This window comes from Anolis sagrei, chromosome 3 (genome assembly GCF_037176765.1).
Source record: "Anolis sagrei isolate rAnoSag1 chromosome 3, rAnoSag1.mat, whole genome shotgun sequence".
Lineage (NCBI taxonomy): Eukaryota > Metazoa > Chordata > Lepidosauria > Squamata > Dactyloidae > Anolis > Anolis sagrei.
This window is the reverse complement of record NC_090023.1, coordinates 144,152,502-144,180,500: the sequence shown is the minus strand read 5'-3', so window position 1 is coordinate 144,180,500 and position 27,999 is coordinate 144,152,502. Positions and strand designations below refer to the sequence as shown.

General features: G+C 39.2%; 1 protein-coding gene across 2 annotated transcripts; it reads left to right on the top strand.

The window, feature by feature from the left end:
• Positions 1 to 21,623, top strand: SLC25A30 (solute carrier family 25 member 30). Of its 2 annotated transcripts, XM_060769270.2 has the most exons (11): positions 1 to 86; positions 1,390 to 1,535; positions 3,580 to 3,664; positions 6,410 to 6,557; positions 9,539 to 9,633; positions 11,073 to 11,158; positions 12,570 to 12,665; positions 15,800 to 15,924; positions 16,971 to 17,109; positions 18,133 to 18,213; positions 19,105 to 21,623. In XM_060769270.2, the coding sequence occupies exons 3-11, from the start codon at positions 3,601 to 3,603 to the stop codon at positions 19,144 to 19,146; spliced, it is 876 nt and encodes a 291-aa protein (XP_060625253.1). In that variant the 5' UTR covers positions 1 to 86; positions 1,390 to 1,535; positions 3,580 to 3,600; the 3' UTR covers positions 19,147 to 21,623. The 2 variants fall into 2 exon arrangements, with proteins under 2 accessions (XP_060625253.1, XP_060625255.1); XM_060769272.2 differs by lacking the exon at positions 1,390 to 1,535 and having other exon boundaries at positions 4 to 86.
• Positions 21,624 to 27,999: the final 6,376 nt, after the last annotated feature.

The window sequence follows — 27,999 nt, the reverse complement described above, 5'->3', positions numbered from 1 at the left end:
CCGTCCTTCCCTTCGCCCTTCTTCCCTTCGACTTTCCCTCCCCGCCGTCGGCCCAGTCACTCAGGCCACAGAGGCCGCAGGGCACGGTAAGTGGGCTGGGGCTCCCGGGGGTGGGGCGGGGGCTTCTTCCCTCCTTCTTTCCTGGGGAGTCGTCGTCGTCGTCGTCCTCCTTCAGCGGCGGGGCAAACTTCTCAGAAGTTGTGGCCGCGAGCACGTGACGTCCCTCCTGAGTGGCGCCGTTGGGGAGCTGTCAATCACGCCCCCTCCCCTCTCCCAAGGCCAGGTCTTTCCTCCAAGCCCTTCTCTAAGGGCCTTCCCCATCTCCCAGGATCTTTTTTTTTTAAATTTTATAAATTTATCAAACAAAACGTATAAGCATACATTCTTCCCTCTTTTTACAACATCTTAGACTCCAGTGGTTCTCAACCTGGGGGTCGGGACCCCTGGAGGGGGTCACTAAAGACCACCATGGGGGTTCTGTGTGGGAAGTTTGGCCCAATTCTGTCATTGGTGGGGTTCAGAATGCTCTTTATTATTTATTTATTTATTTATTTATTATTATTTATTAACTTTATTTGTACCCCGCGAGCATCTCCCGAAGGACTCGATGCGGCTTACACATGATTGTAAGTGAACTATAAATCCCAGCAACTACAAAACATCAAGATCAATTTCCCCCAAACTCCACCAGTGTTCACATTTGAGTATTCGTGCCAAGTTTAGTCCAGATCCATCATTGTTTGAGTGCACAGCGCTCTCTGGATATAGGTGAACTACAACTCCAAAACTCAAGGTCAATGCCCACCAAACCCTTCCAGTATTTTCTGTTGGTCATGGGATTTCTGTGTGCCAAGTTTGGCCCAATTCCATCGCTGGTGGAGTTCAAAAGGCTCTTTGATTGCAGGTGAACTACAAATCCCAGCAATTACAACTCCTAAATGACAACAATTTCCCCCCAACACCATCAGTATTCCAATTTGAGCATTCAGGTAATGGTTCCTTAATCCTTTTAGACATATTTTTTAGAATCTCATACTTCATATCTTTGCCCATTCCTGATTACTCATTTCCCCCCCAGTCTAATTCCCATACTTCCTTCAAATAATCTTGTTCCTGTTCGTTCATTAATAATAGTTTAAAGATATCATTTACTGTACCTTTTAATGTTATATTCTCTTCTTTAGCCCCCCTTTGAGTTACCATCTTTTCTATTTTTGTATATTCCCTATCTCCCAGGATCTGATTCCAGGTTTCCTTCTTTAATTATATGATTCCACACTGCCAGATAATCTGGGATAAATAGAAAACCTGGGATCAGATCCTGGGATATAGGGCCTGTCAGGAAGGCCCCTAAGGTTTTGTTCATTTTCTTCTCCCTGTTAATGCCAGTTTTGGAGGACAATTGGAGTATAAGAATGTCACAAGCAGTGCCTTAGGGTGTATCTGCACTGTAGAATGAATGCAGTTTGGCACCACTTTAGTTGTGGAATCATGGAAGCTGCAGTCTGGCGAGGCACCAGCACTCCACAGCAGAGGTAAAAAAAAGTCCTTGTAAAATTACAACTCCCTTGATTTCATAGCATTGCAGAGAAATTGACAAAGTGCATTGTTTCTACAGCATAGATCTGAGTTTTACAAACGTTTCATGTTGGTGGCACATTGTTTAGACATGCATCATTTCGCAACAGTTTTAGTAGCAAGCCGGAGGTTAAACTAACCCCTTACAACATGTGTGGTCACATGCATAAATTGTAGTAATGAAATGTGTGAGGACACTACAAACTGAAGGTACTCAAGGTAAAGCAAATGAATTAAATCAACTAGCTAGGATTACAATAACTGACTGACCTGCCTTCATGTGACACACCTTTGTTGCAACACAGTTTAGAAAACTACTGTAGAGACAATGTATTTTTCTCTCAAAAGTCACTTAAGATGTAGCAATACTATCTGTCTTAACTGTCGCATTTGAGAAGATCATGTCTTGCTTTGTGAGCAGCTATAACGAAACGCAGGAGCCAGTATGGTTAATGGGGACACTGGAGGTCAGATCCTGGCTCAGCCATGGAAGACCTTGTGCAAGTCACACTCAGATGAAGGCAAAAGGCAAACCTCTTCTTGACAAGAAAGTACTATGATAGGTATTTGGATAAGTAGGAAAAGACTTGAAGGCACACATCGACACATAATATATTGCTGCTTATTTTTTTCTTTAAATGATGGAAGCTATTCAATGTTTAGCCTGACCACCTGTCCCTCTAGTTCAGTACTGTAGGCATTGACTGGCAAAGCTAAGACACCTTTCTTGGGGATGTTTCAGTGTTTAGATGAGTTGGATAGTACTTTTTATTAGCACAAAGGTTATACATGTTCCTGACCTCTCACAGAACTTAACATACACAATGTAGAGGAATTTTAAACATTGGGTGTAAGAAGGAATGCCCTCCCTCTTTTATTGGAAAAAAACAGTAAGTTGTTGGTGGGGGATTCATATATATGCAATATTTATTTTCCTATCAGGACCACTACTTATTTTACTCTTTTAGTAACATAAGATGTGAGGTTGTTTAACAAATTATATTGATCCATTTAGCATGTTTTAGACAATCATAATCTTTAGATAAGAGAGAAAATATTCCCCCAGATTTTTTCTGCTTTTCTCAAAGATAAAACTTCCACATGTAAAATTATCTATGTTTCCCCTTAATTTTCCATTTTTCTTACTGGGCTTTAACATCTCTATATTTAGGCATGATGCTACAAAAATGAAGCAAAAACGAGAGGGAAAGAAACCAAGAAATTTAAAATTCTGGCCTGATGGAGTGGGCATTGTGTGTGTCATTGAATCAGTGTAAAGAAAATAAAGAAAATATGTCAATTTCAGCTGATATGTTTTAAAATTTTGTTTAGTTCTAAATAGTAAGGATAGACAGGCAGAAATGTGAAAGAATATAAACTGGGAAAATAGTGAGAAAAGAACAAAGGGATAGGAAACAGAGGGGAAGGGAAATTGGCAGGAGAAAATATGCACAATCACTGTATGCTTCAGAGGTTAGGAAGACAAAATAAAGTTTATGTACTATCCTGATTATTTTAAAATTGAGGTACCCAAATCATTGGCTCTACATTGTAAGTAAAGGCTTAATTCTGAGGCCCCTTCCACACAGCTGTATAAAATCCCACATTTTCTGCTTTGAACTGAAATAAATGGCAGTGTGGACTCAGATAACCCAGTTCAAAGCAGATATTGTGGGATTTTCTGCCTTGATATTGAATATCTGAGTTTTTTAATTAAATGTCTGGGATTTTATTCAGCTGTGTGGAAGGGGCCTAACCTATAGATTGGTCTGTGTAACCTAGAACTGTAAGTAGAAATATTTGACATAACTCAATGGATGGTTTTGCTCAATCAAAAGGAAAATAAGAAAGGTATAGAGAATTTTGCAGTCTACATTAAATTAGCATTTTCTACTATTTTCTACTATTTCAGCTAAGTCGTATGTTTTATGATTATGCATTATAGTTTATTTTTATGCATTTTTTTCAAGAACAGTGTGCTTCTGTTTTGTTGCACTGCAGAAGGAAGAAGCATCCAAGACGATGGCAGCTTTGAACTGGAAGCCATTTGTGTATGGAGGCTTAGCTTCAGTCACTGCAGAATGTGGTAAATTACTTACTTCTAAAACGGCTTTTCCTTCATATTATCAACACTTGCATTATATTCAGATTATAAGCCCTTAGCTGAATATAGTACTGTATATACTCATATATAAATCATCATGTATAAGTTGAGATTTGATTTTCAGGCCAAAATTATAGATTTTGTTATGACCCATGGGGAAGTCAAGGATCATTATTAAGAGCGAAGAAAGCACCGAAGCTGCCTCAGGGGTCCAGCTGATCCTGGCATCAGCTGTGGCCATTTTCTCACCTATGCATTGAAAACGACTAGAAGCAGTTTCCATGGTGGAGAGATGTTCTTCCAGGATGGACTAAGCTCTTTTTTTTACCACTCTACTCAGAGGATGAGATCACTCCTATTTTTACATGAGTTAAGGTGCAGTTCCTCCATTTTTGGGAGGAAAGGTTGATGTTTGACTAAAATGTTTTAACTTACATATCAATATAAAGGGTACTTATTTATATAAAGTTACAAAACTGCAGTCTGTACTCTGGTTTAAGTTAAACTCATGTTTAAGTCAATGAAAGGTTTTGGGGCCAAAATTGTGGAGTTTGATATGATGAGTAAGTTGAAGGTAAAGCTTTAGGGCAGAACATGAGGCTAATTGGATTTTTTTCCACAGAATGGTGAAAGTCACTGCCATTTTCTGCCCAGTAACTTCAAAAGGCCATTATAGAAAATGGGGCCGAGGGCAGTGCTTCTTTGAAGTTCTCCATGGATGGACAAAGCTCTCAAGGGTAGAGCTTAGTCTATCCAAGGAGAACCTAAAAGAAGCCCCAACCACCTACACTCCCTAAGCCCAGGGGAGAATGCCAAAGAGCTGCTGTTGCAACAGTGAGAGCAGAGTGGATTGAGGCTTTTTAAGGTTTTATTTGCACAAGCTAAGTCTAGAGCTTAGTCTATCCAGTGAGCCTCAAAGATGCACTGACTTCTTTGCTATCTCCGCTGCGCCAGGGAAGTGCCAGAGAACTGGCACTGATACCCTTTTTCAAATATGCATTCCAAAAGTCTAGAAGTGACAAACAGAAGTGCTCTAATGACCTGTATAAGTTCATCCATGATTTTGGGGTTGATCTTTTTTTTGGTCCGTGTGTGTGATTTGTTCAAAAATAATAACCTAGTTAACCTCAAATTACCATGATGTGTAAACGGATACAAATGGATAAATGCTGTACCTAACCTTTCAGAAAAAGTAAAGAATAGAACCATATTCCTGAGTAGAGTAGGGTTGTGCGTAGCGCCCATGTCCCGTCTTCTAATTCCTTCCCCCTTGCCCTCATCAACTTACTTTACTACAGACTGTTATGAATTGCTAAACATGCACTGAATTGTTTTGTTAAAATGATGGAAATGATTAAATTAGAAGTGTAGCTGTTGTTCATCCATGTCTCAAAGAGTTCCAAAAGTTAAGCATTACATTTCTTTCACTGTTAGCTCTGGTAAATCTTCTACCCAGTCTCAGTGTGTTGAGGCTAATTGACCTTCTAGAACAGAAAGATCAATTACCTCTTAGCAATGGTAGCCTCTACATCTGGTATTTTTCCACATCAACTTGGAGGCAGAAACCTGTGTCTGAGCAAAATTAATACAGTTTTTGACTTTACTTGGAAATGGAACAAAGACAAATTCACTGGCAGCATTAGGAGCAGTTAGCAAAAGCTAGTGTTTGGAACTTGGATGCAGTCCAATGAGCCAGAAATAAACCTATTGTGTTCAGATAATATTTGAACCATGTTCTAAGATATTTCACTAAGTGATAAATCTTGCAACACGCCTTTCACTATCTAGTCAGGATTATTATCACAGCTACAACCTACCCCTGCTGGGGCAGAGGACCTATTAAAATGGTCCACCTTCAAAAGCTAACGGATCCTTTGAGATTCCAGGGTCCTTAGAGCAATGGTTCACAACCTGTGGGTCCCTAGATTTTTTCGCCTTCAACTCCCAAAAATCCTAACAGCTGGTAAACTGGCTTGGATGTCACAGAACAAAAGTAAAATACAGTAAATACAGGACATGAGTTTAAATTCATAGTTAAATATTGATTGGGTAGGCCATAGGGAATCAAGAAGTTGTCCACTGATTTACATGTTTGTAATTGAATGTGTGTCAAAAGCTTTCATGGCTGGAATCATTGGGTTGCTGTGAGTTTTCTGGGCTGTATAGCCATGTTCCAGAAGAAATCTCTCTTGACGTTTCACCCACATCTATGGCAGGTATTCTCTGAGGTTGAAGGGTCTGTTGGAAACTGGGCAAGTGAGGTTTATATATCTGTGGAATGTTCAGGGTGGGAGAAAGAACTCTTGTCTCCTTGAGGCAGGGGTGAATGTTGCAATTGGCCACCTTGATTAGCATTTAATAGCCTTGCAGCTTCAAAGCCCTGGCTGATTGAGTAATTGAAATTCGATCTACAATGTCCCTTCAGCTGGCTTGCTGAACAGTGACTGCCAGCATCCATTCACTGCAGGCAAAAATTCCTTCTTTCACAAACCCTTTGAAATATTTTTCATAAAACATTCCTCCTATGAACACAGAGCCCAGGCCTGCCTTCATTTAGTGGAAGTCCCTCTACTGCAAGTTGCAGAATCTACTACCATCACACAGACTCTTCGAGCAGCTACTGCTGCTATTTACCACTTAAAGTGAGCAACTAGCTTTGTACATTTCTAAGATGTACAAACATAGTTTTATTATTTATGACTCATTATGTTTTTATTTGTCTTCAAGGTACTTTTCCAATTGATCTGACAAAAACGCGTCTCCAGGTACAAGGTCAAAAACATGATGTAAAGCATAAAGAGATTCGTTACCGTGGAATGATTCATGCGCTAGTGAAGATATTCAGGGAAGAAGGACCAAAAGCGTTGTACTCTGGGTAATTTATGTAACATCTTTTCTCTTACGTTGTTTCAAACAACTAACATACAAGCATACAGATAAATACAGAGGTACTTGTATCTTGTAGAGTTTAATTCATCTCTCACTTACTAAATGTATTTATTTATTTCCAACATTCTCAACCCCTGAAGGGGGACTTACAATGGCAGCAGTTTGATGCAGACAACATACAACACATTACATGCAACATTATACAAAAGATAAAACATTAGATTAAAATACATGTAAAACATTATTATTATCATGTAGCCGAATCAAAAGTCTGATTTAATGACAATGTTTCTATTCTGTTCTCTATCAAGTATGTTAGCCAGGTAAGAAGAATAATTTGTAACTAATTATACAAAATATTAATGATAGCAAATCAAAACCCAGCAGGACAGAATCAAGAAATATTTTTTTTGCTGGAAGAAAAAATTGGATAGAATGGAAAAAAGGCTCATATAATGGGAGACAAATGGATTAAGTTGTCAACCAGGGCGGGGTGGATGTGGGGAAGGAGAAGGGAATGAAAAGGGGGAAAAAGTATGGTAATTATGGTTATGTATAATTTTTTTTAAAAAGAATAAAATAAAGAAATATTTTTGCTTTCTCAAAGTTTCAGTGAGCAGCCAAATTTTAATACCAGTGTCAGTGGCAATTAGAGCTCTGTAGGGATCCCTTGGAGAAAAGACTTTTTCTGTGTCCCTGGATAATGCTTTGCTCACACTTGTGGAATACAGCAGGTGGCCTCAGAGTTCTCAGCACTTAGGTGTATACAGGCAGATGCATTTCAAGTTTTGGGTCCCAGAATATGTAGGATTTCAAATGTCATCACCAGGTCCTTGAACTCAAATAGGAAACACAATGTTAGGTAGCGTAGTATCTTTAAAATGGGTTGCAAAAAACAAACAAATACGTTGTGCCAGACAGCAGTTAGGTCAATTGATTCTGTGCTAAACTGCAGCTTCTATGTCCTAAAGTATTCATCGACATAGAGGACATTGCTGAGATTAGAAAGTAAGCAGTCTATGAATAATTGTAACCAGGCAATTCCTGTACAGGAAAGTTTTTACCTCTTAGTCTGGACAAAGTTAGCCAAAGGCACTCTGATTTCCAAAGGTGACAAAAGTGGATCCAGGAGTAATTCCACGTTTACTTACCTGCTTCTTTCTGGAGAGTGCGCTTCCTATACCTGGGAATCACTAATCTGCATCCTTTATCTTATCAAGACTAAAGCTTTGGTTTTTGACCCCATCCATCCCATTACTGTATAAGTATTCAGGAGTAGTCCAGCGCCTGCATAAATTTGCCAAACTCTGTTGACAAGAATAAATGTGAATGGAGTTTAGCTCCAGAATCCCTGATCTATTCTTCCAGTGGTTTCAAATAAATGCTAATCAGAAAGGAACATTGCGGTACCACACTTCTAATCAAACATGAGACTAAATTGGTATTGGGTATTAAATGGCCTGCCACAAGTTGTTGAACTATAACAGTCAGCATTCCTCAGCATTGGCCGTGTAGGCTAGGACTCATGGAAATTGCAGTTCAACGTTATCTGGAAGCGTGTGCAAATTCCAATCCTAAATTTTACACGTTTCCACCTTCTGCCTTGCTAGTCTATACAGAATTACTCTTTCTTACTCCTATTCCACACAGAACGTCCATTATAATATTGTGATTAGAATTATCAAAAGCTCTAGAAGAATTGCCAGGGTGATGTTCTACATTTTTCCGTCTACATCAGGTCTCATGGTGACCAAAACTATTTCTCCTGAGGCCTAAAATTAGACCAGAATAGGTCCAGATAATTTGGTTTCTTCAGGAAGCAGCCATCATGTGCTTGAGCACTTTTCTCCCAGTCCCCAGAGATGTTTGCAATAATTTACACATAACAGGAGAGAAAGGATCATGGAGGAGGTGTCTGTTACAGCCCATGAGAACCAACATTCTCCAAGGCCCCGACACTCCCTCACTTAACCCCCCCCCCCACCACCACCTTAAACCAAAAATATGGCCAACTGCTTCAGAGTTCCTGTAAAAAGCCTTGAAATAATCCTTTTGGGGAGTGTTGCTTCAAAGCAGGCAGAACCCTCTTCCAAATGTGGCTGGGAGAGACATGATGTTATTTTTTGTCACCCACAGTGGCAGCTGTGCTGGCATCCTTGGATCTTCTGAGCTTTGGAAGACGTGAAAATGAGGCAGTGTGGCTCTTGTGTCTGTAATGTGCCCGCTCCTCTCTAAAGTCATTTTGTCCATTTGTAGATACAATCAATCAAGGTTGGAATAGATTAAATTATATGTAAGCAGGTGGAGTAATTCAGGTATCTTGTCCAAATGACAAGCCTGCAGCATGGTAAGAAGCTTTATTCTCTGGACTTCCTGATACTACACCAAAGCTGCACTGGGACCTCAGTCATGAGCAAATAAACTTACAGATGTCTCACTCAGGTCTGAGATTGAAAGTAAGAGCAGGTGTCCAACTACATATAGGCAGATTAGGGTTATTATCAGTTTATCTGTGAGCAAAATATCTTGGTTCAGCTGAACATTTTACACTGAGTAGCAGCTGAGGGAGCAGAGAGGCAAATCAGTCCCCTCTGCTATCCCAAGCTGCCTGGAAGTTAGATGTGACCTATTGTAAGTTGTAGGCAGACACAAAGCAGATGCTACCTGCACCTCCCTAGTCAGCAAAAAAGAAGCTTAATTTGAAATGATAGAAACAGGGTGAAATGAAACATGCTTAGTGATTTTCAACAGCAGCCATCCATTCAACAGCAGCTACCCATTGAGCATCCATTAAACAGACAATACCCGTTGTTGCATGTTGTCTTTAATGCTGAATGCTGTTTCTGAAAGGCTTTAGTGATGCTGCTTTCATAAATCCACAATATGAAATGGAATATTTTCATGCATCTCATTTCAAGAAAGCAATAACATTTGGGGGCTTTTTTTTTCTTCACTCTTTCTTTCCAGAATTGCACCTGCTATGCTTCGGCAGGCTTCATATGGAACTATCAAAATTGGTACTTACCACAGCCTAAAAAGAATATTTATTGAGCACCCAGAAGGTGAGCAGATTTTCAGGCTTATGCTACACCATCATATTGTTAAAAGCAATGTCAGTATTGCTAATTCACCTCCCAAGGAGTTCTGGCCAACATGTGTGCATTACAAATGTCAAATGTTGTATACATTTATAAAGAGAAACACAGATCAGCAGATAACATATATGCATGTAAACATGGGACAGTTGTTATCTAATGGATTGTATGTGGTAAATTATGCAGTATTTGAAGTACTATGAATTAGATGCACTCTGTAACAACGGAGTGAAATACTGATCTTGTCATCAATAAGTAGGAGATAGGGCAAAGTTACATCCCATCCTCATTTTATCTGATAATAAAACCGATTAAAGATTTTTTCCCAGTATAATATCCATAAGTTTAAACATAAAATATGAGGGATATGATAAAACATATAAGGAATTCAAGACACAGTTATTACTCTTATCATACAGAATATTTGTGGATAAAGATTTCACATCTGTGTAACTGATATTTTGAAGAGCAAATACATTCCTTGACTACTACAAACCATCATTTGTTGTGATGACTGGCACTTTAAATCTCCCTACTATGTAAGCTGTGATAATTGCTACTAGGAATATTCCTAACCTTGATTGTATTTAAATTGCCGCTCCTATCTCCTGGCCAACTTAACTTCATTTGTGTATATTACTTCTGACTCCACTGTTTCTATATTCTGTTACTTAATTTTCCAAGATATGCAAGCCATAGCTAATTTATATGAAATCTATGAGGCAGAGGCAAGTTTCATTGGTTTTTTCCCCCCAGCTACTGTATATTCTCGAGTATAACCTGAGTTTTTAATCACATTTTTTAGGCTGAAAAAGCTCCCCTCATCTTATATTCAGGTTGGCTTATATTCGAGTATATATGGTAATTTCATTGGTATCTATTTTTATTTTTGAAATTTACCAGTAGTAGCTGCATTTCCCTCCCTTGGCTTATATTCGAGTCAATAAGTTTTCTCAGTTTTTTGTGGCAACATTAGGTGCCTCGGCTTATATTCGGTTTGGCTTATACTGGAGTATATATGGTATATATATGCAGTATATTAACAGGCAAACTTAGCATGGATCTTAATAAGTGTACGAAGCTGTGGTTGTGTGACAAATCTTGTATATAGGAGTCCTCTTACCTTCTTTCTGGTATCAAGTCCTATGATGAAGCTCAAAACCAATTGTCCTGCCCCTTTGGGGTGGAGTTATTTAAATAACTTTTCAAAGGATAGTTATTTAAAGATTCTTATGTTAGATGTAACTAGTGTCTTTGCAGTATTGGTTCATAAAAGGTATACAGTGGAACCAAAATAAAAGTATTGGTATGTTCAGTTGCTATTTTTGGAATCATGCAAAATATTGATCTCTGTGGCTTACAGGATGCCATTTATTTTGTACATAAATGCTTTTGTTTTGAAACAGATGAAACCCTAGCTGTAAATGTGTTATGTGGAGTTTTGTCAGGTGTGGTGTCATCATGTATTGCTAACCCTACAGATGTCCTAAAGGTAAGAACTGCAGAAAACAAACTCATGCAGCATTTGCCACATGAGCTTTTTTGAGTGACAAAACCTTACTGGTAAAAAAAACCCCAAACTGTGATTGTCGTAGGAATAGAACCATGTATGTAATCAGAAAAAGGAATCTTAATATTGTATTTTCTGAAATCCTTAAGCTTATGAAATATGGGTTGAGTATCCTTTATCTGGAAAGGTTCAATAACCCTCAAACACTGGAGATACTTACAGAACCATCCTAACTAAACTGGGGTGCAGTATTCTGAGAAGAAGAATTAAAAACAGTTGATTGTACAGTGCATTTCTGAGAGAAGTCTATTGGAAACATTACATTGGATCATCCTGTCTAACTGAACTGTGATGTAGTATGCAAAGGAGAGGCATAAATGTGTTAGTTCTGTCAGATGAGATTTCATCATGTATTGCTAATCTTACAGATGTCCTGAAGGTATGAACTGCAGAAAAGAAACTCACGTAGCATTTGCCACATGAGCTTTTTGAATGATTGCGCACATAGTGCCTAATTTAAGAATGATCTAAGTCTGCATTCCACAGTATCCCAAATATAGCAGATAGACCTGCTGTGAAGGAAACATACTGGCAAACTCCAATTGAGCAGTTGGTCCTGATTTCAGTTAGAGAACAAGGAGTTTTTACTTTATATGTCTTGTTTTCACAAAGTTAAGGTATTTTTCACCCATCAAATTGTTTACTTCTTGTTTAGTGGTTTTTTTCCCCAGATCCATTTGAATTTCTTCCTTGGAATTTATTTTTCTTAGCAGTCCTCATGGTAACTCTTGGACAAAAATTCCCTGTCCTTTACAGGGGATGGTGCCTATATTTCCTCTATGTGTATCAATGTCTAATTTTCTGTGATGTATTTTCCAATTTATATCAACCAGATCTCTGGAAACTTTCAAGTTACTAAACAGTACCTCTGCAGTAGAGCTGTTTCCACCCTGCTTATTTTGAAAAATTGCCCTCAAAACTGGGATGATTTCTAAATGTATACAAAACAGAAAGATGTCAACATGGAGAAAATATAAGAGAGTGTCTTTTTGTCTGATTATCCTGTGAAAATGCAAAGAAGTGACACCCAATGGAAGGGACGTAGAGAAGACAAATTCTCGGGCTGTTAAAAGTTACTATTTTATTATTTCAATGAAGCTGATTTTGGCCTAGTAGTATTTAATGGGCTGTTTTAAAGGAGTGCAATATTCAACAATCTGCAGCGATTGCCAGTTGCCAGGCAAAAGATTTAGAGACCCACTTTTTTGAATTCTCCACATTTCATTTCTCACCCAGGAATATGTTTTATCCATAGAAAAGGATATATTTGTTTCACCATTAAATTGTTGTATGACTATTGTTGAGTAATAAATTTTCTCCCCCCGCTCCCCAGATCAGAATGCAGGCCCGAGGCAGTGTGATGCAAGGGGGAATGATTGGCAACTTTATGACCATCTATCAAAATGAAGGTACCAGAGGATTATGGAAGGTAAATTGTTAATATAAACTACAGAGATAAAAAATAGTTTTTTTGATGTTTCAGTGTCAAATTACTTTCTGCCTTTCTGCTGACTGAACTACTGTATATTAAGCAAACATTTGTTTGTAAATTTTTGTATTTACTTTAATGACCAGAAATACTTATTTTATTCAGTAGATTGAAAATTGCAAACTTAAATGATAAACAAAGCTGTTCTCTGGATGGGTCAGGAGGAGCAATCCACACACTCTTGAGTTATTCCCTACATATTAGCTGACTTAATGGAAACCTAAAGTTTTTTTATTCGTGGACACCCACCCCTTGCTCAATTCCTGCCTTGCCAGCTGGATGTGTATTCACTTCTCTCATACAAAATACTAAAATTAATTAGCCAGGAAATGCAAAGAAATTCTAAAAATAGAAAGAGAAGGCAAACAAAGGGACTAAACCTGGGAGGATTGCATTGATCCTATCCCATAGTCCATATCACTTGAATCTAAACTTGGGAGCGCAGACATTTTATACAAAATGTATATGATTTTACTCAGCACACCAAGTGTCAAAAAGAGGGTTGGGATGCAGGAATAAGCCCTGGCATCGGGTTCTACTCCATGGCTAATCGGGGGATGATGGAGCCTGAAAGCACCATCCAGGGGGATGATGGAGCCTGAAAGCACCATGCTTTTGCACAGCTGAGAAAATGAACTATTGGTTGCCCTCCTGAACCTCTTATGAGGTCCTCCAGGTTAAGCTCTTCATGGAATGGGGCTGTACAATCTCTGTAAAGTTGCACATGTTGGTGTAAAATGAGGCTATGCAAGTGTTTGTCATCAACAGGATTGCAGACCATAGTTCCAGGTGCCAGTATGCCTCTCAGGCATACTAGTATCCTTATCTTGTTATTTTATATCACGGATATTACTATCTTCTTAACCAGGTAGCCTCAATTCTTTTTTGTCTTTCTCATGCTTTCTTTGTGCCCCTACTTCACCATAATTTTTCCATTGGCAAGAAGCAAGTTAGTGCTCAGTTATTACATTCAGATGTCTCAAATGTTAATTCAGGTACATATCAATTATTATGCAGTGTAGAAGTTGATAGCAAGTACATTCATTTATGTATCAAACTCACATAAAACACTTCAAAATTTAATAATCCCAAGGTTTAAATGGGAGCCCATATGAAGTAACAGAGGCCATTCACCCACAACAGTGTAGAGTTTACTGATATTGGTCTTTTATAGCTAAGATCATCAAAGGTGCCTCAGCACCATAGTTAGAAGATACTTCATAGCCTTCTTTCCAACTTTGCATTTATTGCCCTGCTCCAGTGTTGGGAGAAAGGTTGTTTTGCTTTCCATATTAATTAGAGGTTGGTATTGCCATCTTGAACAAGGATGTAGAAGCCTGTGTGTAGTATATATAAAATACATCTGTTTCCTCTTTGTGCATTTTTTACGCATTTAGATTTGTTTAGAGGTAAATGGAAATTAAAAAATTGCTTTCAGTTGATTTCTTCTGGTGTGGGACAATATTTTCTTTTTAAGATTCTACTCATATTTGGGGTTTTTTTCTCTCTGAACAGTTAATGGGAAATAAATGAAAATTGGATATATTTTATTAATATGTTTGGATGATTGGTACTAAGGTGTTTTATCCGAAGAACTACTCTATAATGTGTTTAAAACCTTCGGTTTGACACTGGTTCTGATACCACAGTCCTCTGTCTTAATGGTTTACCAATAAAGCATGACAGAGAATTATACTTCACAAATGTTTATTGGTTCCAAATCGTTACATAGCTCAAGGGCCTTGCTTTCCCAGCATTTGCTCAATGAGGGGTCAGAATGGGGATAAAGCCTGCCAAGCTCTCCCCTTGCAGGAAGAGCGGTCTTTAGGTTGGACCAGGATCAGCTGCCTGAAGGAGGGCAAGTCTGGGCAAGATCAGGTCCCCCTCTGTTATCCGGTCTCAGCGTGGTCAAGCCCGGTGAGGAGGATAAGTCTCTACACATCCAGGCCCTAGAGAGCCACTCTCCACAGCTGAAGGAGCAAGACAGAGACCTCTAGCTGCTTTCCAAGGTTGGTTGGACCAACTCCCTTCTGACTGGACTGTAGAGTCTTTACAGGTACAGTCAACAGGGCTGCTCTGCTAATAGAGAGATGAGACTCTCCCAGCTCTTTGTTACTGCTCAGGAGAGCGAATGAACTAGGCAAACCCGGGGGAGAGCGTGCTGAAGAGCTCTTCCTTGAACTACTTTCTCTTTCTGAGAAAGGTTTTACCTGCTGGGTGGGTTGCTGCCTCTATTCTTCCTCTGTCTTGGCCTCTTTTGGTAGCAGTTTTCCAAGAGGAGGATTAGTCCAACATCCTTGCCTCTTTTTGACTGCCTCCTCCTTCCATGACTCTGCTATTGTTTCATCTTTTGTACCTGTGTGCCCCCGCTTCCCACTGAGTCTTCAGCCATCTCTCTGTTGCCAGATGACTGATCAACTGCACAACTGCTAGCATTCTTCTCGCCGCTGGTCAGCAGAGCAGCCAGCAGCCTCCACAATTTGGCAGAAGCAGCAGGAGAAGGAGGATGGTAGCGTGACGGTCTCTAATACCCCTCACAATGTTTTAGACCTATTTTTAATATTATTAATGATTTCATTATTTTTTATTGTTGGTCTTTTCTATATTTTAACTGGGACATTTTGAGTCCCAGTTTTGAAGGAAAAATACAATATAAATACATTTGTTGCTACTAATAATATAATTAATATAGTAACAATGTTGCTGATATTAGTAATACATTATTATTAATATTAAACCCAGAATCTCTGGAAAAGAAAACAGTTGTGGCTCCAGTAGTATTAGGCTTTCTGGGAGCTATTCCAACTGAACTTTCAGAGTATTTGCATGAAATTAGCATAGATGGTTCACAATAGCGAGTTTCAAAAAGCAGCATGTTATCTAACTGCTTCCTAGATTCTTTGATAGAATCAAAGTCATTGATGGTCCAAAAACTCAGTTGATAAACTAGACTGTGAAGCCCGATGATGATTCTGTATCCATTTATCAGTAGAATTCATAAGAACCAGTAAGTGAAAATAAAGCTGAGGAACAGTTTACTTTGTATTCCAATATTTGCTTTAACCTTTTAACAGGGAGTATCTCTTACTGCACAAAGAGCTGCTGTTGTTGTTGGAGTGGAACTGCCAGTATATGATCTTGCTAAGAAGCATATAATTATGTCTGGATTCATGGGAGATACAATCTATACTCACTTTATGTAAGTGTTTAAAAATGGTGGCTAATTTCCTTTTTTAAAGCCTTTTGTTCTTGGTGGGATATTTTGTTTGGTTGCTGCTGCTTATTTTGTCAGGAAGGGAAGGAATGATTCAGCATTATTAAAATGAAATAGAGTTGGCCCCCCCACGTTTGTGGGTTTCTCTTTTGCAAACTGAATCATTCACTAATTAAACTGCATGACTTCCTTGCCTTCTTCCTTCTACTGCCCCTCAACTTGTCTTTTAATAGCCTTCCAGCAGTGCCAACTCCTCACTCCTTACCATCTTCCCATAAGAAAGACTTAACTAGCGTTGAAGCCCCCTTCCTTCCTTTGTTCCTCTTGTTATTGGTCAATGTATCCATTAGCATATATTCCCGTATATCTGAATAGAGGGTCAGTAATATAAAGGAGCTCCATTAGGAATTTAGGTCTACTATGAACAAGGATAGATAAATGGGCTTAAAAGCTTCATAGTGCTTCAGTGTTGGAAGTCATGGTGAAGGGTGCACGGGTGTGGGGAAGAGGTTTTATTTTGTGTGGGATAGGGATATGGTCTGTCATGTGTAATACATTGTGTGTTGGTCTCTGAATGTTATGGAAAAAATTGAGTAGAAAGCTTAGACTGAAAATAGTGGATAACATGTAGAAATAGCAAGTCTATATGTTTTAAGTTAAGTAACTGATAATAATATGTACTCAATGTCAGAATTAACTGGTTGATTGACTAAGGTAGATAGGCATGTATACATCAAAAATATTGTTACCTGACTATATCTGTTGTTATTTGTTTTTCTGTTATGTACCATAACTAAAATAAACTGTTTATTAAAAAAAGAAAAGAAATTAAGCCATATCAAGATGTGTGATTTGACACTCACCAGAAGAGTAAAAAGATTTTTTCTAGACATGTGTTTGATAGTCTGTCCTACGACATATATTGAGACAATGAAAAAAAATCTCACATCTACTATAAAACTGTATCATATTTCTTGTTCACTGTATAAGGAGAGGATAATTTTAGTAATTATAATCTGAATTTCTTTTAGAGCAAGCTTTACCTGTGGCTTAGCTGGAGCTCTGGCATCTAATCCCATTGATGTTGTGAGAACAAGGATGATGAATCAGAGCACCTTGCAAAATGGAACCCAGTGTGGATATAAGAGTACTTTAGATTGCTTGCTTCAAGTAAGTTGAGATTGTATAGAGATTGTATAGTATATGACATAGCCAGGCATGAATCAGAAATTTTTCATATTGTAGAATAGTCTCAAATAATGCTTTAAATGAAACTACACCCTCTGCTGTCTATCTGTATATGAAACAGAGTGAAAAATGTTTCATTTGAGGTCAAGCTGCAGTTCTCTGTTAGATATGGTCTTGAGGAAATTGTGGTTTCTTCTAACCATGGCAAGTTAAACAAAGATGACACGGCTGTGATAATTTTTCTTGAGTAACTGTGTTCATTTTCTTAGGTTCAAATTACAGTTTGTTCTAACATTCGGACAAGAACTTTATTGTATTATGTTAACTAACAGAACAGGTGTGTGCATACCCAAGCTTTGTGCAACCTCATTCATTGTAATATACACCAAAGTGAAAATCATGGAACCCACAGTTTGCCTGTGACCTTTGCAATTCTGTCTGACCCCTCTAGCCACCAGAATACCAACAGGGGAGATCATTATTTAGGTGTTTAAAAATGTTCCCTTCTACTGTTAAATGGATTGGAATAGGCCTGAGCATCATATAAAAACTCCCCCAAAAGGGATCTTTGGCAGCTGTTTTGTTCGAGGGTTCCTTGCTATAGAACTATGAGCTACCCTGAAACCTAGATACATAAATATGGCTCTTGGAAAACTTGACTTGATTGCTTCCCTCATCGCTCCAGTCTCAGTGCAGCTGGCAAGGAAAGCAACTGTCTGCTAGTTGTGTTTTAATGTTTCTGCAAATCCTGCAACAGGTTTAAATGTGGGGAGTATTCTTTCTTCTATGTATGAGTGAAGGAGGGACATGAGGAGAAGAATTAATGGATTGCTGCCCCATGCCCTCCATTGGCCTGCAAATGTACATCTTTGATGAGTATGCAAGGATTTGTCTACAGATTAGCAGATAGGTGAATAGTGGGGGAAATGGTATGGATTGTTCTCCTATCGTTAGTCCTTATATAGTTTTATAAGAATGTTAAAGTCAATATTTTTTTTCTAACAGACATGGAAAAATGAAGGGTTTTTTGCACTGTATAAAGGATTCTGGCCGAACTGGTTGAGGCTTGGTCCTTGGAATATTATTGTATCCTTTTTCATAAGAGCTGGAACATGAATGTGAACTCTTTAGGAATGAATGTATAACACTAATGATTTATATCAAAATATTTTTAACAATACTTTATATTCTTTTGATATCCTCAGGCTTTTGATCAAATTGATCAATTTGTTGCAGTGTGTTTACAACTTGAAATAACTGCCTTAAGTCAATAACAGGAATAGTCTTACAGATCTAATAGATTGCTATGTATTTTTGTATAAATTAGCTAATTCTAGATCTTTATTTTCTCAATAAGCTTATATTCATTTTGTCTATTCACTATGACAAAACAATCTCTCTCTCTCTCTCTCTCTCTCTCCTGTGTGTGTGTGTGCACATATACACACATACAATTTCTAATGCAGAATTATTTGGATACTTCCCAATTGTAACAATATCCAGATCATTTCTGTGATATTTGCTGCAAAAACTACAAATAGAATTGCTTGTTTTTAATCTATTTCTATTGTGAATAATGGAAGAATGTCTTGCTAAAGAAGAGACTGAAAGTGAGCAGCAGAAGAGATTTGTTAGTGTGCAGTTGGTATTTTAATGCGTTTTGTTTAATGATAACAAACTAAAATTACCGAAGCGTTCCTTAATCCTGAGGTGTAAAATCAGGATGGGTGTGAAAAGGAGAAATGAGGTGGGAAATTACTGTTGAGCAAAATAAGAAATTGTTTTCATAGCCAGATGCATTCACCCAACCTATCTGTCCGAAGGAAAATAAACTACTGAGCTATGGGAATGACAAATAGTCTGCTGAAAAGACATGTAGATGCAAACTGTGTGTACTTAATGTTCATTCTTTCCATGAGTGTGCTCTTGTTTATAAGAAAGATTGTACATTTCATTTTCCTTAATATCTGTTTCTAGTTCTTTGTGACATATGAACAACTGAAGAACCTGGAACTCTGAAATGCTGAATATTGAAGAAATTCAGTCCTTGTGTCAATGAAATCACTTTTTAAAATCTCTTTAGTTTTTTATTCCATTGTAGACTACAGTATTGACAAATAACAAGTATTAGTGCAAGAATGTAATTAGTGGGCATCAGAATAATAATTTCAAGGGTTCTTGAGGGTTATCATAAGGGCCTGAAGTGCTGTTATGGATAACATGTCTCTTTGCTCCTTGAAAAGTTGACTCAATACTGTAGAAAACAGTAGTTAATGTAGTTCTGAGAACTTTTATATTAACACCAAAGAATATACGGTGGTCTAAAACACACTTCACAAAGCATCTTGTAGCATAGGTTATGCTCAAAACTTCAGTTGCATGAGGTTGAATGTCAAACATCCTTCTGTAGTTTTCTCTTGGAAGAATGGCCTTTGTTAGATGTGTATGGATCAAGTGCTTTAAAAAAAGCTACACGTGAACATTCTGTCAATGACTTCCGAGTTAAGCTACATTTATAGCTGCAGATCATCACAATATGTTACATTCAAGGAGTGTGCATGAACAACTTCAAGTTTGCTTCGGTTTCTCTGGAGGTGCTAAGAAAGGCGAAAAGTACAGAGAAGTGCTGACTGCTTGGCCTGTGGAGAAGTTTCTATCCTCAGGGTATTTAGATGCAGGAAGTGACTAGTCATGTGCAGAACTTGAAACAGAGCTGTGTTTGTTCTGAGGCTTGGGGAAACTACACACATTCCCAGCATATGTTCATGTGGTCCTTGCATTTAAATAGGATTTGTATACACTCATTCCTGTGTAAAATGCTTTTTGTATAGTATTTTAACTATTTGTGAGGCTTCAAATAACATGGTTTTGAGAGTTGGACTGTGGCTCTGGAGACCAGGGTTTGAACCCCTGTGCAGCAATGGACACCCACTGGGTTATCTGGGGAAGCCACACTCAGCCTTGGAGAAAGGCAGAGGCAATGCTCTCTGATTAAATCTTAGCAAGTAAATCCTGTGAAAGGTTCACCTTAAGGTTGCTGTAAATCAGAAATAACCACCCATAATGAGATCTCGGGGGCGGGTTTTTTTTTATTGCAGCTGAATCTTTTGACTCTCCATAATCAGAAGTTGCCTGAGTATCTCAGGAAAGGAGGTTCTTTGATAAAACAGCAATAAAAAGCAGGATTCACATTCTAAGGTTATAAGAAAGACAGCAGTAAAAATGTATTTACTATCATATTTGAAATAATCATGAAGTTATTCCTTCTTGAAATAGTAAATTTACCTCAGTTAATATGTACACCAGGTCAACTCTACTTAAACAGTAGAGCTCATAATATTGTTTGTTACACTGCCATTTCAGAGTGAGGATGAATGTAAGGGTGTCAAGACTTTTCTTGACATTGTATAGACAATATTCTTGTACAGAATTTGGAAGTGTGTTTATCTATGTGGGAACTACATACTGAAGTAATCTGTATTGTTTAATTATACATTCCACTTAAAATATCAAATAATTTTATTTTACATTTAAATTCTGCGTCCAGTGTTTTTTAAGATGCACAAGCCACTTTTTTGCATTGTTATTAAAATTTTGACTCTTTATCTTTTCTAATGATAGAAGTGATGAGTCATAGGATATTTTATTACATAGACACAAATATATAAACATTTGTAAAATATTTTGTACCAAACACGAAAAGTACTACATCTCAGGAGTTTTATTTGAGAGGCAGCCCTCCAAGAAGAAGGATTGGTGAAGTGTGATCTTCAAATCAGTTACACGTCTTGGAACAATTATTCAGTTGAATTTGTTGAACAAAATTAAATATTTCTTTTAAAAAAATCAAATTCACTAAGGGCTAGTTTTATTGTCAGCCATCTCCAGAAGTCATTGTAGGAAGTATGTCTTGTGGCAATTCATTCTCAACTTTCAGGGGCAAAAACAGTATCAAAGGTGTTCATTTTCCTCTTGAAGTGAAATAGGTTTATAATGTATTTTGTATCTTGATGTAGCATTATAGTACAGAAAGGCTTGATACAGAGACTGTACTTTTTGAAAGCTAAAGCCTCTTTCTAGCATGCAGATGTGTAGTGATCCTTTCTCTGCACTTCTGTTTCTAAAAGTTAATATCCAGCAGCCTGGAAAGAAATACTTGTTTCCTTTGGGCATTCAAAATAAACATGGGAAGGGTTGTACAGTGTTACATACATTAGTCCTACCCCCAACATCCCAATGAAAGCGGTTTTATAGTCTTGTTCCTTTGTTTTTTTTATTACTGTACATGTTTATTGCTTATTTATTGCTGTTTATTACTCTTTGCAATTTGACTGTAAGAGCTCTTCAAAAATGGAATAAGCTGCCTTAGTAAATGGATAACTTTCCTTCTTAGGAGGTGTTTAAACAGAAGTTGGATGACTGTCTTTCAAAAGTGCTTTAACTGTGTATCTGCATGGCAGGGGATTGATTAAATATCTTTTGCAACATCTTTCAAACAGATTCTGTAGTTCTTTTGTGGAAATGTGTACTATATATCGTCGGCAGAACGTTCTTAGAAGCCTGTGTATGACTGGGAACCATGATAATTCATGATCCATGATCCCATGGAGGCTTTGAATATGGGTAGAAGCAGCTATCCCCAACCATCTGAAACCTGCCTGAGAGGCTCCTATTCCCAACCTTCCCAGGTGTTCCAGAAAGGATATCATGGTGGATGGTATCAAAATCTCAAAGTGTTCCCCTGTCAGTGTTGAGTCAGAGATCATCCATTGAGGCAACCATAACAGTCTTGACTCCGTATCCTGCTCTGAAAATGGTTTGAAATAGGTCAAGGAAGTGTGTGTCATCCAAGACTGCCTGCAGTTGGAGGGCAAACTACTTTCTCTCTTAAGCTTTATGCATCACATATCAATTACAGATGCTCACAACGTCTTACTCAAACATAAATCTGTTTGCCAATTCTTTTTTTCCATGTTTGAAATTAATACCTAGTTAATACCAAATAGAGTAACTCAGCGTGGTGCTATTAGATGGAATTAAAGATAGAGAAAAGATAGCTTGCATGAGAGCAAGGGCCCCCAAACTAATGCCTGCAGACCGGGTACGGACCTTGGGTCATTTACCAAGCCCCCACCCTAAACTTTAAACATAGGGTTGCCCTGAGTCTAAGGTCACTTCCACATAGCTGAGTAAAATCCCAGATTATCTGCTTTGAACTGGATTATATGGCAGTGTGGACTCAGATAACCCAGTTCAAAGATATTGTAGGATTTTCTGCCTTGATATTCTGGGTTATATGGCTGTGTGGAAGGGCCCTCAAATGACATGAAGGCACACAGCAACCTTAATTATGGACCTATTGTATTTTGCGTGTTTGCACCTTTGGATGCTTTGGTGAGCTGCCACGAGTCCCTTTGGAGAGATAGTAGTGGGGTATAAAGAAAAGTATTTTTATTAGTTAACCTGACTATCTCATCACCTAAAGCAGGCCCACACTTCCCACTGAAATACTGGTAACTTTATGTTGGTTAAATTGTTATTTTAAATATACTGTAGTATTCTTTAGTGGGCTTTTTTGCAGTGTGCCCAGATATTTTGTTCATGTTCTTTTTTCAAACTATCCCCCCCCCCCCCACCGGTAACAATTTGAGGAACCTTTGCCCTAGAGAGTACAGTTCTTTACACACTGGCCTACAGGGTCAGATGAGTGTTGCAATCCAGTTAGATGGGAAATACAATGTTCCAAGTCACATCAACAAGCAATGAGCTATCTGCTGCATATGTGTGCCCAAATCCGACACTCAAGCCTGGGGGTAGGGGGGAGGTTGTTCATGAGAGGATGTAAGTAGGCATCATCATCACTGTTGATCACTCCTGTCCAAATAGGATGGCCTTCCAAGTGTAGGGTCTTGGTAGTGGGTCAGTAAGTGATTGTGGAGCTCTATTCTTGATCCATGTTTTTCCACAGCGGGGACATTGGTTTCCATGTGGAAGGCGGGCCCAATCAAAGTTGGCTTTACATGCCTTGCTCTTGATGCATTTCTCCCTTTCATCCTCCATTCATGCCACTTCAAATCTGCAGGACTGCTGGTCACAGCTGACCTCCAGTTAGAGCACTCAATAGCCAGGGCTTCCCAGTCCTCCATGTCCATGCCACAGTTTTTAAGGTTGGCTTTAAGCCCACCTTTAAATCTCTAAAATAGGTGTGGTGGGTGTCCTAAAAGCCATCTAGTCTAACCCCTACTGCAGGAAATTCATAGCTGAAATGTGCTTCATCTTTATAGAAAACAACTCTTAAAATCGGAATAAAATGTATTAATTTCACATACACACCTCACAGTGCAGCCAATCAAAGTGGAAAAAGTTTGACGTGCAATGTAATGAGTTTTTCTGATACCTTCATATACTCAGGTCCCTTCCACACAGCTGTATACAATCCACATTGAACTGGACTATATGGCAGTGTGGACTCAGACAACCCAGTTCAAATAGATATTGTGGATTATTATCTGCCTTGATATGCTGGGTTATATGGCTGTGTGGAAGGGACCTCAGTCTCTTAGCTCTCTTTATCTAATGTGATGTCTTCTTATTCCACTGTACACCTTCCACTTCACTTTTTCTTCACTTGCCTCGATTGTTCCAAGTCTTTGCTATTTTAAAGCTAATTGTATTGTCTTAATCTGCTTCTGTAAACCGCTCCGAGCCAAATTGGGAGTAGCGGTATACAAGTTAAATAAATAAATAAATAATTTTTTCTGTTACTAGCACGGGGCTATTCACATATCTTAGGGCCTTTCCACACAGCCATATAACCCAGAATATCAAAGCAGAAAAATCCCACAATATTTGTTTTGAATTGGGTTGTGTCCACACTGCTATATACAGGGTTAGTCAAAATGCATAGGCCAATAAGCCATTCAATTGAATGGCTTATTGGCCTATGCATTTTGACTAACCCTGTATTCCAGTTCAAAGTAGATAATGGTGAAGTGCACACCCCAGGAAATATAGGGCAGGGGGGGGGGGACCTTTATTTTATTATCCCACCACTGCCACCAATGGTAAAAGATGATGAACAAATGAGGAGACTAAGATAGTGGTGGTGCGTGTTGCTGAGGCTTGACTTTTAAAATGTTTTTACCCAAGGTACTTCAGAAAGGAGTAACTCATTACTCCAATTAGAATCTTCTTTTTAAAAAATACCTTCAGCTGCCTTCTTCTGAGGTAAATCTTCTCCTCAATAACTGGGCATGAGTCTTTATTATAAAGAACTGAACAAGGAAATATTTATTCAAGGATTCACAGGTGTACAAAGTTTGATGGCTACTCTGTATTCCTTTAAACGTGGTTACAGCTGGCTTTAGTTAACACAAATACTTGCAACAGTTTCCAATATAACTCTCAGTATGGCTTTTACTTCCACCAGACTGGTTTTAAACTTATTTCACTTCAAAGTATCTTTCCTTTCCTGACTGACATTCAAGGCACTGGCTTGCCTTTTTCTCCCTTCAGCTATCCCACTGAAGTTATGGATTACTACTGGGGGTTCTTTTTCCCCTTAGCTCATAAGCTAATTGCTCATTTAAACATGTCCAACTGACCCTAAACAAACAGGCTGAAGGCTTAAATCCCTTGGTTCGGTTTCTCAACACATCAGAACCCACCTTCCACATTGGTTCGCTGACCAAAGACTGACTTTTTTAAAAGCCTGCTCTTTACAGTTGGCAGTTAGCTCCGCCCACTTTTGCTTCTCCCTGGCCAGAGCTGGATACCAATCTAATACAATCTGCGTTGCTATGGGAACTCAGCCAGCAAGCAGCTACAGTTTAACCTAGCCTACTTGCAATATATATCCAGTTTATAAACATATTTAAAACATACGTTATAATTAGACATTTCATTACAATGGGGGATTTTATTCAGCTGTGTGGAAGGAGCCTTAAATGGTGGGTATTCCTTTTCCCTACCTCTCCTTCCCCCTCACCTGACTAGATAGAGCAATTACCCATTTTAATTACCCATTTTGGTTTTGAAAGGCAGCAGATCACAGGAGCTGTCTTCATAGACCTGTCAGCGGTTTATGATACTGTAAGCCACCACCTCCTCCTGAGAAAAATGTATAATATCACAAAGGACTACCATCTCACCCGTCTCATAGGAAATGTGCTACAAAACAGAAGCTTTTTTGTTGAGTTCCAGGGCCAGAGAAGCAGATGGCGGAAACAGAAGAACGGCCTGCCTCAGGGAAGCGTGCTTGCTCCATCCATGTTCAACATCTACACAAATGACCAGCCACTGCCAGAAGGGACAGAGAGTTTCATCTATGCTGATGATCGTGCCATTACCGCTCAAACAGGGAGCTTTGAGATAGTTGAACAGAAGCTCTCCGAAGCTCTAGGTACTCTTACTGCCAATTACAGGGAAAACCAGCTGATCCCTAATCCATCCAAAACACAGACATGTGCTTTCCACCTTAAGAACAGACAAGCATCCTGAGCTTTGAGGATCACCTGGGAAGGATTCCCACTGGAGCATTGCAGCACACCCAAATACCTGGGAATTGCTCTGGACCATTCTCTGACCTACAAGAAGCACTGCCTGAATATCAAGGAAAAAGTGGGTGCTAGAAACAATATCATACGAAAGCTGACTGGCACAACCTGGGGATCACAACCAGATACAGTGAAGATATCTGCCCTTGCGTTATGCTACGCTGCTGCTGAGTACGCATGCCCAGTGTGGAACACATCTCACCACGCTAAAACAGTGGATGTGGCTCTTAATGAGACATGCCGCATCATCACGGGGTGTCTGCGCCCTACACCACTGGAGAAATTATACAGTTTAGCTGGTATTGCACCACCTGACATCCGCCGGGAAGTAGCAGCCAATAGTGAAAGGACCAAGGCAGAGACATCTCCAGCTCATCCCTTGTTTGGGTATCAGTCAACATGTCAACGACTTAAATCAATAAATAGTTTTCTAAGATCTACAGAGACACTCGTTGGAACACCTCAGCAAGCGAGAGTCCAAAAGTGGCAGGCTCAAACCCAGAACCTCAACCAATGGCTGATACCAAATGTGAGACTCCGCCCTGGGCACACAGAAAACTGGGCAACTTGGAAGGCACTGAACAGACTGCGCTCTGGCACCACAAGATGCAGAGCCAACCTTAAGAAATGGGGCTACAAAGTGGAATCCATGACATGCGCGTGTGGAGAAGAGCAAACCACAGACCATCTGCTGCAATGCAACCTGAGCCCTGCCACATGCACAATGGAGGACCTTCTTGCAGCAACACCAGAGGCACTTCAAGTGGCCAGCTACTGGTCAAAGGACATTTAATAAAATACCAAGTCTGCAAACTTTGTGTTTTGTTTGTTTGTTCGTCTGTTTTATTACTGCAATACAACTGTTTTGGTTCACTCCTGACACGATAAATAAAATAAAAGCTGCTCCTCATAGGGCTTCTTCTCCAGACCCTTGATCATTTTAGTCGCCCTCCTCTCGACACTTTCCAGCTTGTCAACATCTCCCTCAGTTTAGTGAGGCCCGCACAGCTTTAAAGTCCCTAAGAAACAAACCCCAGCATTCTGCAGGAGGAATGTATCTTGAGAGTTTCCCATTGGAAAGCCATTGTTTTGTTTATCCTATTAGCTGACACTCCAGCAAAGGATCACCGCCTTGTTGTGGTGTCGTAATAAATTGTGGCAAGTTCTTGGTGGTATGGGGATACCAAATCACCTTATCTCTCTCCTGAGGAATCTGTATAAGGACCAAGTAGCAACAGTAAGAACTGACCATGGAAGAACAGACTGCTTCAAGATTGGGAAAGGCGTATGGCAGGGTTGTATACTCTCACCCAACCTATTCAACTTGTAGGCAGAACACATCATGAGATGTGAGGGGCTTGATGAATGCAAGGTTGGGGTGAAAATTGCTGGAAGAAACATTAACAACTTTAGAAATGCAGATGACACCACTTTGATGGCTGAAAGCGAGGAGGAACTGAGGAGCCTTTAATCAAGGTGAAAGAAAAAAGCACAAAAGCTGTGTTGCAATTAGACATCAAAAAAATCCAAGATTATGGCAACAAGAATGATTGACAACTGAGAAATAGAGGGAGAAAAGGTGGAGGCAGTGACAGGGTTTGTATTTCTAGGTGCAAAGATAACTGCAGACGCAGACTGCAGCCAGGAAATCAGGAGACGCTTACTTCTTGGGAGGAGAGCAATGACGAATCTTGATAAAATAGTAAAGAGTAGAGACATCACACTGGCAACGAAGATCCACATAGAAAAAACAATGGTATTCCCTATAGTCACCTATGGATGTGAGAGGTGGACCATAGGGAAGGCTGAGCAAAGGAAGATAGATGCTTTTCAACTGGGGGACACCTGGCTTGAGAGCAGTATGTGTGAAAAAGATATTGGAGTCCTCGTGGACAACAAGTTAAACATGAGGCAACAATGTGATGTGGCGGCAAAAAAAGCCAATGGGATTTTGGCCTGCATCAACAGGAGCATAGTGTCTAGGTCCAGGGAAGTAATGCTACCCCTCTATTCTGCTTTGGTTAGACCACATCTGGAATATTGTGTCCAATTCTGAGATATTGACAAGCTGGAATGTGTCCAGAGGAGGGCGACTCAAATGATCAAGGGTCTGGAGAACAAGCCCTATGAGGAGCGGCTTAAGGAGTTGGGCATGTTTAGCCTGAAGAAGAGAAGACTGAGAGGAGATATGATAGCCATGTATAAATATGTGAGAGGAAGCCACAGGGAGGAGGGAGCCAGCTTGTTTTCTGCTTCCTTGGAGACTAGGACGCGGAACAATGGCTTCAAACTACAAGAAAGGGGATTTCATCTGAAC